We start from the raw sequence: 17,931 nt of genomic DNA, 5'->3' as shown, positions 1-17,931 counted from the left end.
GTTAAAATTTCTGCAGACTTGAGGACTTAAGACAAATAAATAGATAATCTATCATATTTTGTAAATTATTAACAAAAACCAATAATAATTTTTTATTGTTGTTGTTGTTGTTGTTATTTGTTATTCACCTCTTAAAGGCCGATAAGGCCACTACAGATGAAGAGGCCACTTGCGGTTATAATCCTCTCTCAACTCTATAACTTCGAAACACGAATCTTGATGAACAAGGCCGTTGTGCAGAGAAAGAAGTTGAGCGCCGTATGACCAGGGACGCGGTGGGAATTGAACTTGGAACCTCTCGCTATTGATTTTATGAAGCGACTGCTCTACCACTACACCACTACAGCTTATACAACAGCAATAATAAAATAAGGAGTTGAGTGCAAGATGCAAATAATTCAAAGAACATATTTATGCATTTTTTATCAGTATGAAAAATCTTTTTCAAAACTTAAAAAACAACTAGTTTTAAAAACTTTAGTAACCATGGGTTACCTAATAACATATAAATATATAAATGCAGCATTAGATACACACTGAAAATGTCATATTGAAATTCATTATATTCTTCAGTACATACTTTGACTGAGGGTTTAGGATTAAATAAAAATGTGTTTGGGTGTGTGTGTGTGTGTGTGTGTGTGTGTGTGTGTGTGTGTGTGTGTGTGTGTGTGTGTGCGCGTGTGTTATCCATGCACACTTAGGTAAGCTTTTTAAAAAAGATTTACATAACATGTATAAACAATTCAAAACAAATTTCTCACATTTAATTATAGTTCCATCCTTTGATGCTGAAAATAAATATTTGTTATCGTTTGATATTACCACAGATGTAATAGATAACTTATGACCACATAGTTTTTTTATATTTTCTATATCAGGCTTCAGCTAAATTAATAAATAATATTAAGTTAGAATAAATTTGCATAAATTAACAGTTTCTTTTTTTGTTAAGAAAACTAATTTATAAAACAAGAGTGAAAAAAATAAAAGCTTTGCAATGATTTAAAAAAATGAATTAGTTTGGTTGATTTAGTAAAACAAAAATTGACTATATTGTTTTAATGTAAAGCCAACAAAATCAGTTGTGATTTGAAGAAATTTTTACCTTATTTCATGCAAGAATCATTTTTTAAAAACTACCTTGTCAGCTAAAAACTTTTGCAAGTGACCAACATCTTCCAACTAAAGTTAATAAACTCTTTTATAATATCTTTCTTAATAATATCAACAATGGCATTTTAATAACTATATTTTAATATCAAAAATGATAATAAACAACAGCTAAACTTTATCGAGATTTTTTTTTTCTTTTTGTGTAAATAACTTTTTCCTTTAAAAATTTTTATATTTTTTAAATATTAATACTTAACTTTTCAAAACTTTAGCTAAAATAAAAAAAAACATACCACATCTTGTTGTAAACGATGAGCAATTGCGTCTTGATCAATTTCTTGATCAAGCTGTTTTTCTTGTTCTAAAACAAACAACAATAACAAAAAAAACAATGAGTAAATTTTTTATAAGTTTAATAATTATAAATCGATAAAAAAATCTTTAAAAAAAATCTTTAATTTTCAAAACTTTTATAAAACTCAAAACAACCTTTATAAAAAATTTGCTACAACAAAACCATACAGTTGAGTTTGATATAATTTAACTTTAAACATTCATCAATATAAGCTAATGGCAAAAAATATCTCTTCAGTCATAGAAGCTTAGGTGACAAATAAAATATTGAAGTCTAGTAACTGTTTCATAATGAATAATTATAAAATAAATTATTATAAATTATTATAAAAACTCTTTCTTCTCGATTGCTTTTAATGATTTTCTAAATGTTAATACATTATCAGCATATTTCATGAGTTTAATACCTGTCTTTATATTTAGTTAAACGGAAGATTGGGCTGAGAAGACTTTGCTGTGTCATTTCTGATAATACATCTTTCCATTTAGAAGATTTGTTGTTGAATATGACAAGTTCAAAAGCCATTTAGCAACTCAGAATGTTTACCAAGTTGTTACGTTAAGATTAAATTTTTCTGGTAGAAAAATCTGTAGTTTTTTATTATTATTTTATGTTTTTGAACATTTTTTCTTTTAACTTGTTTAAACATTATTTTTCTTTTAACTTGTAACACGTTTTTATTTGTTTTTTGTTTTTCTTAACTTTTATATCTTTTAATCTTGTTTTTACTTTCACTTTTTTATTACCTTATATCTTTTAAATAATTTTTAGGTTCTTCATTTCCTCATTTTTCTTTTTTTAATCTTTTTTATTGTTAAATGAGCACCTCCACCACTTGCAAAGTCACTGCAATGTTTTCCAAACTATTTTTTTTTTAAATAATTATAAATAATTTTAATAATTTGTGATTTTCTTTGTTATGGTTTTTGGTTCTGATGTTTTTCCTCATTCTGCTGAAACTTGGGTCTTCTACGTAATTTTAAATTCCTTCTGGATTAAGAAAGGTATGAAAACTTTTGTCCCTTCCTGACAATTTTAAGTCAAGCCTCAAAAGAAACAGGTAATTTCATAGTTACACATCCTTATCACTCTAACTTTTATTGTTAAATTCATTTCTCACATAAACTCTTCTATAACTTGAGGTCTGAACCTTTTACAGTAAGACCTTAGAATTGCACTTATTCATTCTTCAGAACTTTTCATTACTCTCTAGACTATTTTAACTATTTCCTAACTCTTCTTTTAACTATTTAAAAAGTGCTTAACTAAACCTTGTTTTGTATATATATTGTTTATATAAATTGCCTGCTGGAAAATGGCAAATCTATATAATATTTAGATGATACTTTTCAAACACAATAAAATATTCAGATAATTTTTGACAAATCATCAACAGTAAAATCTAGTTTCATAAATAAAATGTAACAGAATAACACCCACTGACACAAAGTATTGCCAGGAAACTTAGACCTCTCCTATTTAGTTCCTTTAACTATATTTCATATGCCATATATTTCAACTATATGCCATATATTTCAAAATAAATAAAAGTTTCCAGCATTACCGATTTTGTGAACAACGTATCCACCAATATAAACACCCCCATTTTACTATCTTGTTTAATAGACTCTTCTAAGTCATTCAGTCAAAAATCTCATTCTCTTCTTCAGTTAGTTGTCAAATACATCCATCAAAATGATGCTCTGAGCAGTCAGGAAACATTTGCATTATAAAATTGTAATAAAGCATGATAAATATGAACTTTCTAATTTCTAAATTTCTTATTGAGCAGGAATAAATATGCACCAGCAGCACTTTGCTCTAATTAACTAGAGGTTTTTTCTAAATGATCAGTTGAAAAAGCATAATGAATAATGATAACCAAGCATAATGAATTGATGATCTCGACAAGTTTTAAGTAAAAAACTAGTTAAGTCTATCAAACCTCTTAATGTGTGAGATAATGCATCTGTTGTTAAAGTTAAAGTTTTTATTCTTTTTTTTACCATTTTTTGCATCAATATTTTTGCACATTTCTTCTATTTTTGATAAATGTTGCAGATGATTATATTTAGCACTTTAAATAACAGCTTGCAAAGGATTTTGCAATTTTAAATCATCAGACATTCTTTATACATTTATAATTTTGCAGTTATGAATAAAAATTTGTAGAAATTAGTACCTTAAACTTGCTCCTGATTTTTAATTGGCTTTGTTTTCAAAATTATCAAGGCTTCTTAACAAAAAATACATATTACTGGTTTCACATTTTGCCTTTCTACAAGCTTTAAAGATATGGCTAACTCATTTAGACGAGAGAATGTGATAAGTGAGTTTAATTCTAACAATCCCAGTTTCTCAAGATCTTTCGAATCAGCAACTAACTCCTTAGCTTCACCAAATTGAAATTTAATAGTCTTTTTAGTCTTTCAGTAAGCCAATTGTTATATTCTTCGTGGACATAATCGTATAATAAAAATATACTTTTTTAGTTTTATGGGGTTTATTAGGAATGGTATCAAAAAGATTTTTAAAATGTCTATTTACTTGTTGTTATCGCAAATTACGGAAATAACTTTACCATGACACTGTTCAATAGATTCAATTACATTAGCAACTACATTGAATTGGAAATCAGAATCCAAATTAGACACCAGTACCATACTCACAACAAATATAGGTCTTGAAAATAAATATTTACCCATTATGGAAAGGAAAATCAACCATTGTAATGGATGAATGCTACCTGTCTTTCAAACTATGAAATATTTTGGAAATTAAAGATAGAGTATCAAGTTTTATTTGCTATTGAGGTCAATTTAGTTAAAGACTGTACACTAAGTAGTTTCTTAAATGCCTATATAATGCTTGAGGTACAGCCATATACTCAAAACTAAATAATTCTTCTTATAAAACATTTTTTTAGTCATTTTAATGTTTAAAAAACTGTTTCAGATAAAATAGAAAATTTGTCTATTACTTTTATTTAGTGAACCCATATGAAATGCTGAATATATTGAATCGCTTAAGTTAAAGAAAAAATCTAAAAGAGTATAATAAATATAAAGTTAGTCATTACTATGTTATTACTATTATTAATATTGTTATTATTAATATTATTATCATGATATATATTTTCATGAAATAAAGACTTTTTATTTCATTCTACTTTATGACATGAAAAACATTGATCTGCATCAAAGATATTATCATAAAAACTAAAAGGTTAGATAATTAGAATGTTCCTCACCATGACACTTTAGTTTCTTAAATAAAACCTTTCGATTGTAAAACCGTGTCATCATTACATCTGTAACTTAGAACTGGTAGTTGTTCAGTTTCAACTTTCATCATAATGTCACTGAGTTAAAAGTTATCAACTTCATTAAAACTAATAATTTCATCCTCTTGAGTATTTCCTACTGATAAACTTGTTGGTGTTATTATATAAGATTTTGCTGGTGCTGTTAGAATTTGACTTAAAATAATGATATAAAATATTGTTGGAGGTACATTTGGTCTTTTCTTATAATTAATCATTATCAAACATTTTCAGGCCAACATTTAGAGCATACCATAGCTTATTTTGATTAAGGTATATTATCTCTTGGAATTAGAGTTATCCATCATAAAAGTTCATCTTTTTCTTTTGTTAAACAATAAATAGATACGCAAGTTCTTTATCTTTTCGTCATAGACAATACTTGCAAACACAATACTTAGGCATAGTACATGCAGGAACTTTTTAAAAATATTTCAGGCAATTTGTTTTTAAAATTCCACTAAAAAATTGTCTCCAGCGCAATAGCAAGGCCTGTTGTAAAGATAGTTTTGGTTTTGACAAAATAAACATTTTTTATTTACATTTGTTATATTTAATTACATTTATTTAATATTTGATATATATATATATATATATTTTATAGTCCAATATTTAGTACAAGCTCTTGTGTCATCTACTAAAAGTCATTCTTGTGTTACTCGTCACTCAATTAAGTCTCATCCTTTTTACTCCAAAAATTCTTATTTATTTATTTTTTTACACGAAATCAGTTAGTTGAAATTCGCTCCCTTCGTCTTGTTTTTCTGATTCATATAATTTGCAATTTTTAAGTCGTCTGTTAATAGTTATCTTGCTTTATAAATTTTATCTTTTCTCTTCCATTAACTTACAACTGTAATAGTGGATGCTTGCAGCCTTGTTGGAAGTGAAGATGTTAAAAAAAAAAAGCTCATGTCTATTTTCTATTTCATGGGTTCATAATATTTTTAAAAAATTTCTTTGAAAATGGATCAACCTGGTACTCAAATGAAACAAAATTTCATAAAAATCTTTCCAATAAAATTTTTTTTTTCAAAATAATGAAAAAACTTAAACAAATTCAGGTTGTTTTTTTTAATAAAAAAACTAAATTTTATGCAATAAAGTTCAAAAAAACAAATATTGTACAATAGAGCTTTAATTAATTACAAAAAAATAACCACAACACATGAAAATTACTGAGTTGTGATTTTTTATCTAAGAGCCCCAAATATATAGAGAAAGAGTATATCTATAGGGGACGATATCTTTAAATTATTGAGTGATTTCTTTTTATTCTTCTTGTTGGTAATCAATTATGCTTTAGCTAATCATACAGGAGGCATAAATAAAACCTTAGTTGCCCATTTATTTAAACTTACAAACCTTAAAAAAAAAATGCAAAATATAAAGGGTTATATGTTCTTTTTGCCACAACATTTTGTCTAAAAATGGACCTCGAATACCAGGAAGTACAACATGACAAAGAAACATTCCTGTACAGTATACCAAGCTTTATGACTAATTTATAGTTAATTTAACTTTTTATTAAAAATATAAATTAAAGTGTTTAGACATGTCTTTGTGCTTATAATGATCATATGCTAAAAATATACTAGAATAAAAAATTTATGTCGAAAAAAACAAACTTAAAAATTGCTAAATAAAAAGCAAAAAAAAAAACAATAAAAAAACAAAATAGCATTTTTTTGTAAGTCTAGTAGAGAGAAGCTTGAAAAACTAATATCCTTCTTAACCGAACTTCTTGGATATAGGGTGAAGTTACTTCTTGGAGGGGTGATTGTAGTGCAAAGGTAGTAAAAAAAAAATCAATAACTTTTGATAAATTCGTTTGATAAATTCTGGTTTTCTCTGTAAGCTCTCTTCATATGGCCTGGGAAAAGCTTTTCAAAATGATTGAATTATTTATTTCTAATTGCAGCATTAAAATTATATATGATGTATTCTATAAGTTATACTCATAGAATACCTTTATAACTTATTATACTTATAAAATACATTTATTACCAAGTAACATTTAAAGTAAGGGCATTTCCAAAAAATCATGCATGGAAACTTGTATATGTTTTGTCTATTATTTTCATAATTATAAAACTGGTGATCTTCAATTTGCTCTCATTTAACTCTAACCTATATAAATATTTTTTAAACTAAAAATGGTATACATTAGTAAAGTTAACAAAGAATAAATTAAGTTTGAAACGGAATTACAAACAGAACAGAAAAACTCAAATTTTAGTTACTGGATAAATAAACTTTAATTCCTCAAAAAATATAAGTTTCAGCGTTATATATATTTGTTTAAATGATGTTTTAAACATTAGTAAAGCTTTCCAGAAAGTTACAAGATTGCTCTATGTATCATAGAGTCACACCAATCGTTTAAATGCAGTTCATGGATGATCACTTACGAAAGTCAGGCAAGGAAGTTGCGAATTGGTTAACTTCATGTAGATATTTTTAAGAAAATAAATTGCTTGTTAGCAATTAGTGAAATATTATACTTCTACGACTCAGTATATTTTCAATGAGAAGTGGCAGTTATCAATTATTTCTAGCTAAAGTATAGGGTTTTGAAAACTGTTGTTTATTTTCAAACAGTAGCGATATTATTTCGCAAAAAAAATAAAATGATCAATATATATATATATATATATATATATATATTCAATTTATTCAGGTAGCCTAAAATATGATAAAAATATTTTTGTTGTAAAAGTTTATTAAGAAATTCATAATAGTTGGGATATTGCGTTAAGTCTCAGCTTTTAATTGCTAAAACAAAGAAAAATAAAAAATCACGCACAGAAATGGAAATTCCCGTATTACAATGTTCCATCCTTAGAACAGTATTGTTTCTTGTCCCTATTAAATATCTTCCTGATAATCTTATCTCTAAAGTGAATAACAACACAACTATTTAAAAAAAGGTCTAAAAATAAATTGTAAATGCAGCTTGAACTGCTCTAGCTGTCAGACTTGAGCCTTACACATATCATTGTAAGGATGCAACTTCTTTTCCAACTTTCTTTTCTAAAAAACTAATAGTCACTGCTCAAGCAAGCTATCATCTCATGTTCCACTAATGAAGACAATTAGCTTAACTCATCATTCAATAAAGTTGCATCTTTTTACAGCAACTTTCATGCTTAAAAGCATTAATAGAAAATATGCTACAAGAAAAAAATAAAATAAATTGCAGTTACTAAGGAGAAAGTAGTTAAAAAACTTGTAAAAATAAATAGAATGCAATCATTTTAGATATGCTACAAGTAAATAACAAAATAAATTCTCTCGACTGCTCTATAATTGCAAAAAATTGTTATTTTAATTTTTAGCAGACAACAGGTTTTAAAATTAAAATTGAGAAATAATAAGAGAAGAGATGGAGATCTTCTCTTTCATATTTTGTTTATTTTATAATGAGAAAGGTTTAACTACAATAATGTGATATGCGGAGGTACAATCAGATAATTATTTCTAATTATTTTTAAATTTATATTTTCTAAAATATAAATTTAAAAATAATGCACCTATAACAATTTCAATAATACCTTCAATCTCTAACTTTTGAATATATTCTTTTGCTATACGCAAACGTTTTTCTTGTGCAGTTTCTGTATTAGTTTCTGCTATATCTGGAATATTGTCATCTCTAAACAAAAACATAAATGTTAAACAACGACTTGTTTTATAATTCATTATAATATCATACTTAGATTTTTTTTTAATTATTACTTATTAGGCAGTAAATATCGAAACATTCAAATCTGCTCAGGTTTAAACAAATCATTTATCATTTTGATAATAAGAGCTGTTTTAAATTCTTTTATTATAAAATAAATAAAAATGCATTAGATTAAACTTCAAAGATCTATGATGGATAAAACACCTGTCCATGGAAAAATCACTGATCTATGAAGGAAAAATGTTTCAAAACATTTCATAAATCAGAATAATGTTTTTTATTCTGTGTTGAATTAACAAAAGCATGATGATATTAAAAACAAAAGAAAATGGAGAGATTTACCTGTTAAATCTTTAGTTAAAGATTTAACAGGTAAAATTCAATGTGGAGCGGCCGTGAAATTCATGCAAGATTGAAAAATTTTTCAAAATATTGTTGGTATATGCTTTGATACAACAGCCAGCAACACAGGTAATAAAAAAAAGGAGCAGCAACTTTAATTGAAATTGAGTTAAAGAGATCTCTCCGTTGGCTAGCACGTTCCCAGCATAACAAGCTACACATCAAACATGCATTTACCGCATTATGGGGAGATAGCAAGAGTCTAGATGAACCTATTTTTAAATATTTCCAAACCAAATTTTCAAGAATTGATATTGATTACTCAAACTTTACTTTTTTTGAGTAGCCTACTAAAATCAAATCAGAAATATTTAATCAAGCAAATTTAGACAAGAAAACATTTCTGTGAGAAGACTATTTTGAGTTAATTGCACTAACTCTTATCTCCCTTGGGGGAAAACTTTAAGTTAACAGAATATTCAAAATTCACAAACCAGGTGCAATTCACAATGCGAGATTTATGGCAAATTCTATATATATTTTAAAAATGGAACTCTCATCTGATAAATTTGTTACATCCAATGATGAGCGAATTACGATCTACCGCATGGCTAAGTCTTTTTTATTCTATTCAAATTCTTCGCTTGAGGATTTCTGTATTTACTCCAGTCAATGGCTTTAAATTTTTTGTTGCAATGATCTGGTTACAGAAATGTTTTGTGCCTTATTAATCACCTCATTGCGCAAATAACGTAACCATTTTCAAAAAATTGTTGGGAATAAAATACCCTAATGACCACGCATTCACACACAACTTGACCACGGCTCTTATTAAATTTTGAAAATAAAAGCGTTAAACAAATGTGCTGAATAAACAAATGTAAACTTAAATTATATTTAAAATAAATAAAATTATATATATATATTTTTAGATTATTCACCTCCCCAAGGCCCGAGGGGGCCACTACAGTCGAGGAGGCTACTCATTTTTTTGTATTTTTTATTTTTTAGTTGTTATTCGTGGTGCAACCCTCTCTCAACTCTTGAACTCCGAAACACAAACCTTGCCGAGCAAGGCCACTGCGCTGAGAAACTAAGTTGATTAATTTGATAAATTTAATTATATTTAAAATAAATAAACTATTACCTGAAAAGAGAAATGAACTTAATGAATAATAAATTAAATAAAGAATAAATTAGAGAAAATAAAAGCATAAAAATAATATATTTTTAATTTAGAAACATCTCAATTAATACTTTAAAGTTAAAAAAAAATTTTTAACGCTTATTTTCAACTTTCAAAGAGCTGTGACCAAGTTGTCAAAACAAAATATTATAAGCGTGGTCATGTAAGGCAGCCGCACATATATCCTTAGAAGACTTGATTAATACATTACAGTTCTGAACAGACATTAAAAAAAAGTACAAAGAAAAATAAGTAGTAATTTTCATAGGATTTGAACCTTTACAGATTACCAAAATAAAGTCTAAATAAATTTAAAACATTATCTAAAATCCCAGCAATCTAATATTATTCTCCTATAGGTGTGCCCATACCCTGAGAGCATTGATGATACATATAAAGGCCAACTTGATAAGGCATATTTTCATCAAATATGTTGCCTGTTTCTAGTAAAATCTATACATTCAAGCTTTTTTAGGAGTACAATGCCTAACTTTAAAATTTGTTGGTTTATGTTATGCCTAACTTAAAATTTGGTGGTTTTAAGGGGTAAACAGATTCTATCTGTTGACCAGCCTCACACCCCTTCTTCTTCTATTAGGCTGGCGCAGATGTATTTTTAATACATTGTTTCCAGTTTAGGATGTTAAATGCTGAATCTTCTTGACTCAATGCATGGGTTTTGCTTGTGTTTCTATTTTTATGACTAGGCAACTCATTTTACTATCTCCTAATAAGGGAACAGCTCTAAAACTCATTTTATGGTTCTGAGGCCGGCTCAGAGAGGCTGATTCCATCAATAGCTGAAAAATATCGGAGCACTAACAGTGCCATGTTGCGTATGGATGGTGTCTCTGTTTGTACTTTTGGTGTGCATTGTCAAGGCCACATTTGGAGCCCTTTGTTACGGCTTAGGGTTTATTAATGGTAATGAGGCAATAGCTTGGGCAATTAAACAGTGTACTGAGTACTGTCTATGCTTTGACTCAAGTTCTTTAACAAATTTTAAAAATGACTAAAGTACCAAAAACTATAAAACACAAAAAACCATCATCATCATTAAGTTCTCTAAACTCATTCACTAATATTCATGGTATTTGAATTGACTTTTCTTCTGTTGAATCTTATCTCTTGCAAAGTTCACCAGACCTACTTGCTCTTTGTGAGACTAATTTGAGTTTAGCTGTCTCATCTTGTGATCTTAGTGTTGACGGTTATCTTCCTTTAATTCACGAAGACTCCAATAGTCACATGCTTGGTCTAGGCATTTACATTCGCAAGAATTCATCAATTTGTCGGGAAACTAGGTTTGAATCCACAGACTATTCTTTTATGTTCTTTTGTTTAGCACCACTTCACTCTATTGCTTTTTTCTTTGTTCTATATCGCTCTCCTTCATCTTAAGACTCTACTCTTTTTGATGTTATTTCTTATCAAATTTAGCAAGCCATTAGTCATCTTTAGCCATTAGCCAACATCATTGGCAAATCATTAGCCAACATCTGCATTAGCTAATATTGTTGTTGTTGGTGACTTTAATGCTTGTCACACAGAATGGCTCGGGTCTAGCGTCAGTGATTCTGCAGGCGTTAAGGCCGACAACTTTTGCCATTTTCAATCTATAACTCAAATAGTCAACTTGCCAACTTGCTTTCCAGACAACCTGAATCATTTACCTTCTCTACTCAACTTATGTCTTCTTTCTGATCCTAGTCAGTGTTTAGTTCCTCCACATTTACCCTTAGGTAGTTCTGATCACAGTTTGATCTCTCAAAAATTATTATCTCATTCTTCTTTATCATCTGAATCCCCCTATCGTCGTACCTCTTACAACTACCTTAAAGCTGACTGGGACTCTTCCCGTGATTTTCTTCATGATGTCCCTTGGGTAGAAATCTTTCGTCTTCCTGTTGATAAATGTGCTTCTTACATAACTTCATGGATTCAGGCTGGCGTGGAATCTTTTGTTCCCTCCCGACAATTCCAGGTCAAGCCTCACTCTCCTTCATGGTTTTCCTCACATTGTGCTGCTGCGATTGCCAATCGAAACTGTTACTTCCATATTTATCAGCAAAACAATTCTCCAGAAAAACAGATGTCTGTTAACTACTGCTAGAAACCATTGTAAAAAGGTTTTGTCTAACGCTAAAACCCGCTATTCTCAGGTCATGAAATCTCGTATCTCATCTAAAAAATTAGGCTCTCGTGACTTCTGGAGAATCTTTAAAAGTATTAATAATAAGGGCAAATCTGTTACTCCACCTCTCTTGTAGGGGTTCAGACTTTGTCACCTCACTAAAAAACAAAGTTGAACTGTTTGCTAAGAAATTTTCATCAATATCATCTCTTGATTCCACTAGTTGCATTCTACCTGATTTAGCCGTCAAACAGGTTGATCTATTACTTAACATTCGTATCACTCCAGCTTCTGTATTTAAAGTGATTATTCTGCTTAGACTCTTCTACAGCTTGTGGTCCGGACAATATACCTGTTATAGTCTTGCAGAAGTGTTCTCTGGAGCTGTCATCTATACTTTCAAAATTATTCAACAAGTGCTTATCAGAGTCTTGTTTTCCAGCCTGCTGGAAAGCAGCATCTGTTATCCCTATTTTCAAAAATTCTGAGGAGCGATCTGATTTGTCTAACTACCGTCCCATTAATCTTCTTCTTATCATAAGCAAGGTTTTTGAATCTTCATTTAACAAACACTTAGTCTCTTATCTTGAATCTAATAACTTACTTTCTGATCATAAATATAGATTTCGATCTTCTTGTTCTACAGCTGAATTGCTAACAGTAATAACCGATAGGTTTTATCGTACATTAGATAATGGTGGAGTGGTTAAGGCCATTGCTCTTGACATTTCTAAAGCCTTTGATAAAGTTTGGCGTGCTGGTCTTCTTTATAAGCTTTCTTCTTACGGTGTATCTGGTAACATCTTTTAGAATATTGAATCCTTCCTTTTCAATTGTAGTATAAAAGTTGTCCTTGATGGACAGCACTCTTCTTCTTATTATGTAACTTCAGGGGTTCCTCAAGGTTCGATCCTTGACCCTATACTCTTTTTAATTTACATTAATGATCTTCCAGATATTCTCACATCTAAGGTGGCATTGTTTACTGATGATACTACCATTTATTCTGATCATGATAAGAAGCCAACACTCTCTGATTGCTTGGAGGGGGCATTTGAGCTTGATAAGGATTTCACTTCTGCTACAGTATGGGGCTCACAGTGGCTGGTGAACTTTAATTCAGATAAAACTCAATTTTTTTCAGCCAATTGTTATTGCAATAATTTAGATCTTCCTATATTTATGAACAGTAATATACTCGATGAGTCATCTACCCTTCATCTTCTAGGATTAACTCTTACTTCCGATCTTTCTTCCTATCAAATCCGCTGCAAAATTAGCATCTGCTAAGGTTGCATCTTCTAATGATTCCTTTCCTCTTTTAGACAAGGTGCAAAAATGCATTGTAAACATAGTTGGACCTGCTCTTGGAGCCAACCTCCAACCATTATCACATCATCGTAATGTTGCTTCTCTTTCTCTTTTCTACAAATACTATAATGGGCACTGTTCTAAAGAGCTAGCATCTCTTGTGCCATCTACTAATATTCATTCTTGTGTTACTCGTCATTCAATTAAGTCTTATCCTTTTTCTGTAACTGTTTCTAAGTGCTCCAAAAACTCTTATTAGTCTTGTTTTTTTCCTCGAGCATCAGCTTTTTGGAGTTGGCTTCCTTCATCTTGTTTTCCTGATTCATATAATTTGCAATCCTTTTCTCTTCCAGTAACTTCCAACTCTAATTAATGGTTGCTTGCAGCCTTGTTGGAAGTGAAGATGTCTAAAAAAAAAAAAAATGAAGGCAATAAAAAAACCTCCAAAAAATATGAATATTTCTTAAAAAAAAAAGAAGCTGATTATTATTTTAAGTTTGAGTCCTATAAAATTAAGAATTCTAAATTCAATTTTGATTATAAGTTCTAAATCATTTTTTTATAACTATATAATAACTGTTTACAATAATGCAATAATGTAAAAAAAAAAGAGTTTAAATACATCTAAGATAAAAAAATTGTTATTAAAGAAATTAAAAAAAACTTTTCATCTATATTTTTCTTATTTTTTGCTCTTTTTTTTAACCTTAACTATTAAAAAGCAACCTAATTTATTAATAAGCTCACACAATTGGTCTATGAAATGCATTAAAATTTAACATTTGTTTGTAACCAAAAATCTCTAAACAAACATATGTACATAAATTGCCTTACAATATATAAATAAAATGCTCTAAATGCTCTATTTAAAAAAAAAAAAAAAATATGGAGAAAATTTTCAAATTTTTTTCTTCTTGTTTTTAGTTTTATTATTTCTTTTATTAACAAAAAAAACTCTATAATAACTTTGAAATACACAATGTTGAAAAAAGAATAATCAAAAGAAGATAATACAAGATAGCATTTAAATTTAAAATTTTAAATGCTATCTTGCATTTACATTTATAAAGTACTTTGAAATAAAACACAAATACAAAGTTGTTTCATAATTAACAAAATATTGGCTTTATTTTAAAGATGCTGCTAGAATGAAAGTAATTATCTTTTTAAAGGCATTTATTTTGTGATGTATAACAAATCTGACTAATGACCTATATGTGTTCACAACCACATTACCTAATTTTTTTTATTTTTTATTTTTTCATTTTTTATTCATTTAAATTTTCATGCAATATTTTGCTATACTATGTTATATTCAAAAATATTATTGGCTTGGCATAGGAACAGCCACAAATAGTCATTAAGACTAACCCAAAATACCGTCTGTTATTGACCAACATTTTTGCGTACAGAAGTACAAATCAAGCGCAGAGTTAGCAGTGGCAAGATTTGAACCTGTATCATACAACAGTCCGAGTTTTTAACATTATATTTGACGCTCTAACCAACTAAGCTATCCAGCCACTAATACACCAACTTGCAAAAGAATGTTATAGAGTCAATTCATTTCACTTTTGTTTTTATTTACCATTGTTGTTTTGAATTCATCTTTAGTTTTGATAAAAATTACATATATTTATTAACACCAACAAAGCAAACAAAAAGGGAAAAAAACTTAAAACGAATATTTAATATAACATACTTTAATATATTATTTGCATAAATTAAATGCACACTTGAAAATATTAACTATATTTCTATATAATACATTTGATATCTATCAATTTATATATTACTATATATTAATAATTTGTTATCTGCTTGAAAAGAACAACAACTATAATTTATTAAAACTAAAATTATGAATATTGTTGTAGAGTATTACTTTATTTAAAGCTCAAACAAAATGATTGATTTTTAAAGTAATTAGAAACATAATTTCTTTCCTAATCAACATTTAATTAAATTAAGTAAATAAATTTTATTAAAAACAATGTGCACAAAGTTGCTAAAACTTCATACTTCAAACTTTTCAAACAAACTGTTTTTTTTTTTACCATTTCTATTTTAAGTTAAGCAATTACAAAATCCTCAAGCAAACCATTTTTTATACAGTTGCTATTGGTTTTAACAAAAAAACATACTTAGACACTATTGATTCATCTGAGTCACTTTCGATTTCTTTGTTTGCAGTTTTCTTCAACTTTGTCTAAACATTAATATACACTAATTTTTTTTTTGGCATATATTATGTTAATACCAAGTAATACCACAAGCTAAATAAAGCAATACCATTTAAAGTAATACCACAAGCTTAAGTTAAATAAACTAAAATCTTTTTTAAAAATAAAAATTCATTCAAATTAGGAAAAAAAAGCAGAAATTTTTTTTCTTTAAATTCTAAACAAAAAATAAAAACAACAAAGCAATAATTATTATAAAAACAGCAAAACTAACATATTTTTTAAAATTCTAAATAAACAAAGAAAACAGCACAATGGAAGGTTTTAATTAAATTCTAAATAAAAACGAAATTTAAAATCTTTCATAATAATAACTAATGAGACAGTAACTCTTACTATTGCTCAATTATTCAAATAGTATTCAATAAAATTATTCAATTCAATAAATATATATGGGTGTTAAACCCTAGTTTTAATCAACCTAAATATATAGTAAAATAACTGTGCACTAACTTATTTGAACTTTTAAATAATTAAGTTGGGAGTAACCAAAAAACAAATTATATTGTTAAAGAGCAAGAAATCCTAAACACTGAAAGAAGTTCTTGAAAAATGTGACATAAATCTTAAAAAACTCTAAATTCTATGAATCAAAAAAGGGAGGGGAGAGTTCATGGGCATTGATGGAAAAAGAAAAAAACTAGATTGAGTAAAACAATGCAAATTTGCTGAATAATAAGTCTAAATTAAATTTGCTTAATGATTAATAATCTGCTGAATGACAAGTCAATAAGGAATAATTTTCAGTTGATGAAACTAGATGTAATGGCTGTTTATAGAAAAGAAAAAGTGATGTAACTTTACAATGATGAGACAGTGGCTCAAGCTTTGCAGCTAGAGCCAATTTATTATAATTTATTATGTCAATTTATAATATTTCTAATAATATGTTTCTCTTAATCTCTTAATGTTTCTAATAATATGTTTCTGAACCTTGTCAAGAGGAGAAAGAGCATCATTAAAAGTATCAAATATGACAACAGGTGTATTTTAAAGAAAAAAAATAGACCTATACTAAATGCTACATATGTAAATTACTATTTAACACACCATCTAAAAGAAAATAATAAATCATATTGTATAATAAATACAATATAATAAATCTAATAAATGGTTTCTCCAAACTTGCTAAAAATGTAAAACTTATTTAATTTTATTTAAACTTTAGATATTTTGCTTGCTTAAATAAATTTTATTTATGAAATTAAAAAAAGCAGATTATACAGGAGGGGGGCAATAATACAAAAAGTTTCAGTGATTTTCTTTATAAATCATTATTAAAAATTTAAAAAAAAAAGAGAAAGGTGATTTAGTAAAAAGATGCTAAACAGAAGCGAACAAAAAAATGTTCAGAAGATTCCAAACTGATTTCACAATAGGTGAACTGATATGTGGGTATATGTCCATGCCAAAATTTTTGTGTTTATTGAAGTCTTTGCAAATCAAAAGATAATAACTTTAAAAAGTCTCATAAAAAGCAAGTATGCCTAATTTACAAAAGGTAAGATTTAACTGATGAAAGTTATTTCGAAGATCATGAAGATTTGTAAAAAAAAGAGATATTATTTCATTTATATTATATCTATATGATTAGATTAGATTTGCTATATTGTATAATAAATACAATATAATAAATCTAATAAATGGTACTCTGGTAAATGATATGAAGTGTATGTTTTTACTATTACAACTATTTGTTCACTTTGTTTTAAATTAAATTTAAACAAATTAAATGGTTGTGTAGAATAAAACAAGAAAAATAAAAATAAAACAAAAAGAAAGCTTTTCAACACAAATAATATTTACAACAGTTTATTTACTTATTAATTTGAGTTAAAGCATCATTATAAAAAAATTATTCTAATTGTAAACAAACCTAATACATTTAACTTGCTTACTGCATTAGACTTGACTGTAGATTTTCTCTTTCTATCTTTCTTATTTTTCAAAAAGAAGCCAGCCATATTCAAATATTTAATTTATATTTCTTTAACAACAACAACAAAAAAATAATTTGAAAGCATGGTTACGCATAAATTTAAAAAATTTATGAAATTTTGTCTACTAAAAATAAAAATTAAATGAAAAAAAATAAAATCACTTATCACAATTATATTTTACAATTAAAACTGTAAACACATCTTTAGGACCTATATACATAACGGTAATGGTGCTGTGAAATAGCACTTGTTAGTGCTGAAGTAGCAATTTGAAGAGAGAACATTATGCTACCG

General features: G+C 27.7%; 1 protein-coding gene across 1 annotated transcript in view; it reads right to left on the bottom strand.

The window, feature by feature from the left end:
- Positions 1-17,931, bottom strand: part of LOC100201248 (U3 small nucleolar RNA-interacting protein 2) — a 35,260-nt gene extending 17,329 nt beyond the window's left edge. Inside the window, exons 1-6 of the mRNA XM_065812919.1 lie at positions 17,596-17,931; positions 15,599-15,663; positions 8,348-8,448; positions 1,410-1,477; positions 1,144-1,185; positions 765-888 (exon numbers count right to left, since the gene is read on the bottom strand). Coding sequence (XP_065668991.1) covers positions 765-888; positions 1,144-1,185; positions 1,410-1,477; positions 8,348-8,448; positions 15,599-15,663; positions 17,596-17,661 — 466 coding nt within the window. The 5' untranslated portion in view covers positions 17,662-17,931. The remainder of the gene's footprint in view (positions 1-764; positions 889-1,143; positions 1,186-1,409; positions 1,478-8,347; positions 8,449-15,598; positions 15,664-17,595) is intronic.

The sequence above is a fragment of the Hydra vulgaris genome, chromosome 12, assembly GCF_038396675.1.
Source record: "Hydra vulgaris chromosome 12, alternate assembly HydraT2T_AEP".
NCBI lineage: Eukaryota > Metazoa > Cnidaria > Hydrozoa > Anthoathecata > Hydridae > Hydra > Hydra vulgaris.
Note: the sequence above shows the minus strand (reverse complement) of the source record. Positions and strands in the feature narration are given on the sequence as shown.